This window comes from Saccoglossus kowalevskii, chromosome 9, assembly GCF_978046115.1.
Source record: "Saccoglossus kowalevskii chromosome 9, keSacKowa6.1, whole genome shotgun sequence".
In the NCBI taxonomy this organism is placed as follows: Eukaryota; Metazoa; Hemichordata; class Enteropneusta; family Harrimaniidae; genus Saccoglossus; species Saccoglossus kowalevskii.
The window spans coordinates 40,217,628-40,221,351 of record NC_140649.1 but is presented as its reverse complement, the minus strand read 5'-3'; the positions used below and the strand labels follow the sequence as shown (position 1 = coordinate 40,221,351).

General features: G+C 34.5%; 1 protein-coding gene across 1 annotated transcript; it reads right to left on the bottom strand.

Moving 5' to 3' along the window:
- Positions 1-226: 226 nt before the first annotated feature.
- On the bottom strand, positions 227-574 carry LOC146739201 (uncharacterized). Its single transcript, XM_085504097.1, has one exon. It carries the CDS (start codon positions 572-574, stop codon positions 227-229), a length of 348 nt encoding a protein of 115 aa, XP_085360223.1.
- Positions 575-3,724: the final 3,150 nt, after the last annotated feature.

Below are 3,724 nucleotides of genomic sequence, written 5' to 3'. Positions count from 1 at the left end.
AATTTTGTGTAAACATGTTTATTTCATTTTCTTCAGTTGATATGCTTATGCCTAAATAATTGTATGTTTTACTTTCCTAGTTTCCAAATTGTGTCATTTATGCGGAGTTTTTTGCCAAAATACATTTTCTGTGACTTGGATTAGTTATAACTAAGTTTCCATTTACTGGCAAACTGAGCTGCTATATTAAGCATACCTTTAAGTGTAAACATATGATCCTCGCATCTCATATCTTCCCTAAAACCTCCTTGAATTTCTCCCAGGATGTTTTTTCTTCAACAAATTTTCTTAACTTTGTTTCAATGACCTTACTGTACATTTTTGAAACACAGGAATTTAGAATGATACCTCTGTAGTTGTTCAGGTCCTTTGTATCACCCTTTTTGTGGATTGGTTTTACAACACCCTCCTTCCAGCCATCATTTTCTTTTAGAAAATATTTAAAAAGTAGCGTTGATGTATGGGTTATTGCATTGCCATCATTCCTAATAAATTCATTGACGATTTCATCAGGACCGCAAGCTTTTCCAGATTTGGTCGATTCCATTGCTTTTAGAACATCGTCCTTTGTCATATCTATTGTGTTAATTACTGGAGAGTTTGTATCAATTTCCTTTTTAAAATATTATTCCAAAATCAATATAGTTCCTCACATATTTGATGAAAATTTGTTACATTATTAATTTCCCTATTCATCTTCCCCATTCCAGTAATGTTTCAAGTTGTTCTTAATGACTTAATGGGTTTTTACTTTTGGTTAAAATGTCATAAATGCATGTTTGGTTAGCATGATTTTTAAAACCTTTCAAATTTTGCTGAAACAGTGTTGTCGTTTTTGAATTAATTAATGTTTGTGCTTTCTTTTTTGGTCAATATAATTGGACCATAGTATATCTCTATTTCCAAATGTCTGAATTGTCTACATGCTTCTTTTCTTTTATTTATGACATCTCCTATCTATTTGTTTCTCTCCAACACATTTGTTTGCAACTCTAGACTAGTCTTCCAATGCCATGCTATGATTACATCTTTTCCACTGTTATCAATCTTCCAGTCCCCAAATATGTTTGACAGCTCTTCCTAGAAAGGTTCCCATTCCTGATTGTAAGTTATATTCCATTTTCTATGATTTGTGTAATAATTAGAAACCTGATTGAGGTGCAAAATCATGACATTGTGATCAACAGATTTTCTAAGTGACAACTAGATTTATCATCTACTATAAATTTCTTTGCATTTTCTGAATCGCAGCAAAACTATATCAGTTTCTGGCCATTATATTTTTTGGTGATTTCAGCATCTTTGATAAAATCGCCTACTCTATATGGACTATCATATCACCTCTATGCCGATGATACCCAGTTATACATATCATTTCAACCAAACTCAGTATATGATTGTGACATAGCTATGACTAATCTTAGGGATTTTGTCAGTGAACTGAAAGATTGGATGTACTGCCATAAGATAAAACTAAATCCTGAGAAAATAGATATTTTAGTTTTTGGCATGCCTCAGTAAATTAAGAAATTAAATTTGATTTCCCTCTGTCAGGAATGATGTACGTAATCTGGGTGTCATGTTAGTCAGGTGACAAAATCATAATTTTATCATCTGTATAGGATTTTCCAAAACAAAAAACTACTATTATTGTTCATACTGATGTAAATGTAAATGTAAAGTGTAACAATTTGAAGAAGGAAATACTTTGGATTACATCAGCAATTAAAAAGTCAATTAAGAAAAAACATACTGTACATCACAGTTTTAAATAGTAATCACGTCTCTCGAAAAGGCCCAAACAATATTCCCGGAAACTATATGCCAATCTTATTAGCAAGGTTTTAGAAAAAATAGTTAACAAACAACTACTGCATTATTTGGATAAAGAGAAAATTCTTTACAAGCATCAATACGGGTTTTGTAATAAATTCAGCACTAAGCTTTCCCTAATAAATTGAGGGACAACATCAAAAGTTCAATGAAGGATAAAAAACTTAATTCCTTTAGTTCCCCCCCCCACACACACACACACCTCCCACTGAAACTTAATTGATAAATATTGATCATGGCGACCCACCCCCAAACTAAAGCAGATCTTTTGACGTCGTCCCTTAATAAACACACTACTTCTTCAAATTGACGATGACAAGCCAACTATTGGAATATTTATCGATTTTACAAAAGCTTTTGATACTATTAATCATACAATTTTGCTGGAAAAAATGGGTCATTATGGTATACGTGGGCTTCCAAATAAGTGGTTTAAAAGTTATCTAGAAGATAGATCACAATTCATTTTTTTCAAATTGTGTTTCATCTGGGCAACTTCCTGTACCACAAGGTTCAGTACTTGGCCCTACCTTATTTCTTTTGAACATTAATGATTTCCCAATGATTTTTTGTTAACTTCAGACTCTTTGTTGACTCCAATTTGTTTCATTTTTTTTCACCAAGGGCAGATATTGATTTGTGTATTATTAACAAATATTTAAACAGTGTTGTACACTGGTGTGATGCAAATAAGTTGACCATCAATTTTTCAAAAACAAATGATATGATCATCAGTGTTGGGCGTATGTGTGTGACTGTAAGAGGTGCCCTGTCCATAAAAAACAACGTAGTATATGAGACTGAATTAGCAACTTTCGTAGGGGTGGAAATTGATAAATATCTGACCTGGGATAACCACATTTCAAAAATCAATAAAATTGTTAGGATTGTTAAAATTAAGACATTATGTCCCACATCATATCTTTCTTTTGTTATACAAAATGTTGTTTCAGCCTCATGTCACCTATGGATTAGAAGTTTGGGGTAGTACATACCCGTCACATCTTAAAGTTATACATACCACACAAAAAAGTTGTTCGACTTTACTGCGCATGCTCCACCAATTTTTAAAAATCTCCAAATTCTTGATGTTTTTAAACTTCATAATTCATTACTTTTAAGTTTTATGTATAATATAATTCATGAGAATCTCCCACAATCAATGTCAACATACAATTTGCAGTATATACATCATAAATATGGCAACTGGTTATTGGCAACTGTCCTGTCTGTGTAATAGTTATTTTAAATTCCACTGAAGGGCGGTGAAGCCAAACAAAACTTACAGGCGTAGCGAGCGAACGAGCATGGCTGGAAAGCTAGTGGGTGTTAGCCATCCTAGAAGGAGAACCAACAGTGATTTCAATCTGACTGTATAAATAAAACACGGATACTTTCTTTTGCTTATGCAAACTGTGCCCGGACTGTGACATTTACCGGGAGCCGACGCTGAGGAAATACAATTCACGTCGGTCATCGTCGATCTCGTGTGTGGTACTACTCACTTCAAAAACAGAACAAATTTATCTCTCTGTACTCGTAGACATACATTGTACCCCCACTTCGTTTATCGCATTTGCTTGGATAAATCACCCTCGGTTAAACTCACTTCATCAACACGATAGATGTTTTTTCTGTTGTTGTAGGATAGTTGCCACCAAAGGTACAAGAGCTGGTGATAGGTGCCCTATGTGGATGGTTTATATGTGGCTGGTGTTGTACGTAGGCTGTAGTTGGCTGTTGCATCATGGCAGTACTTGGTGGTTAACACATGGGAGCTGGTGGCTGTTGCATTCTGGAAGGTGGTGTATCTTGCGTTATGAGAGGTGCTGGTTCTTTTCTGATGAGTGGATCCTGCTATACCACCGACTGTGAGTGTTGTTGTGGCAGC

Excerpts from the sequence above, each read along its gene's own strand:
- LOC146739201 (XM_085504097.1), bottom strand. The coding sequence starts at position 574 with ATGACAAAGGACGATGTTCTAAAAGCAATGGAATCGACCAAATCTGGA.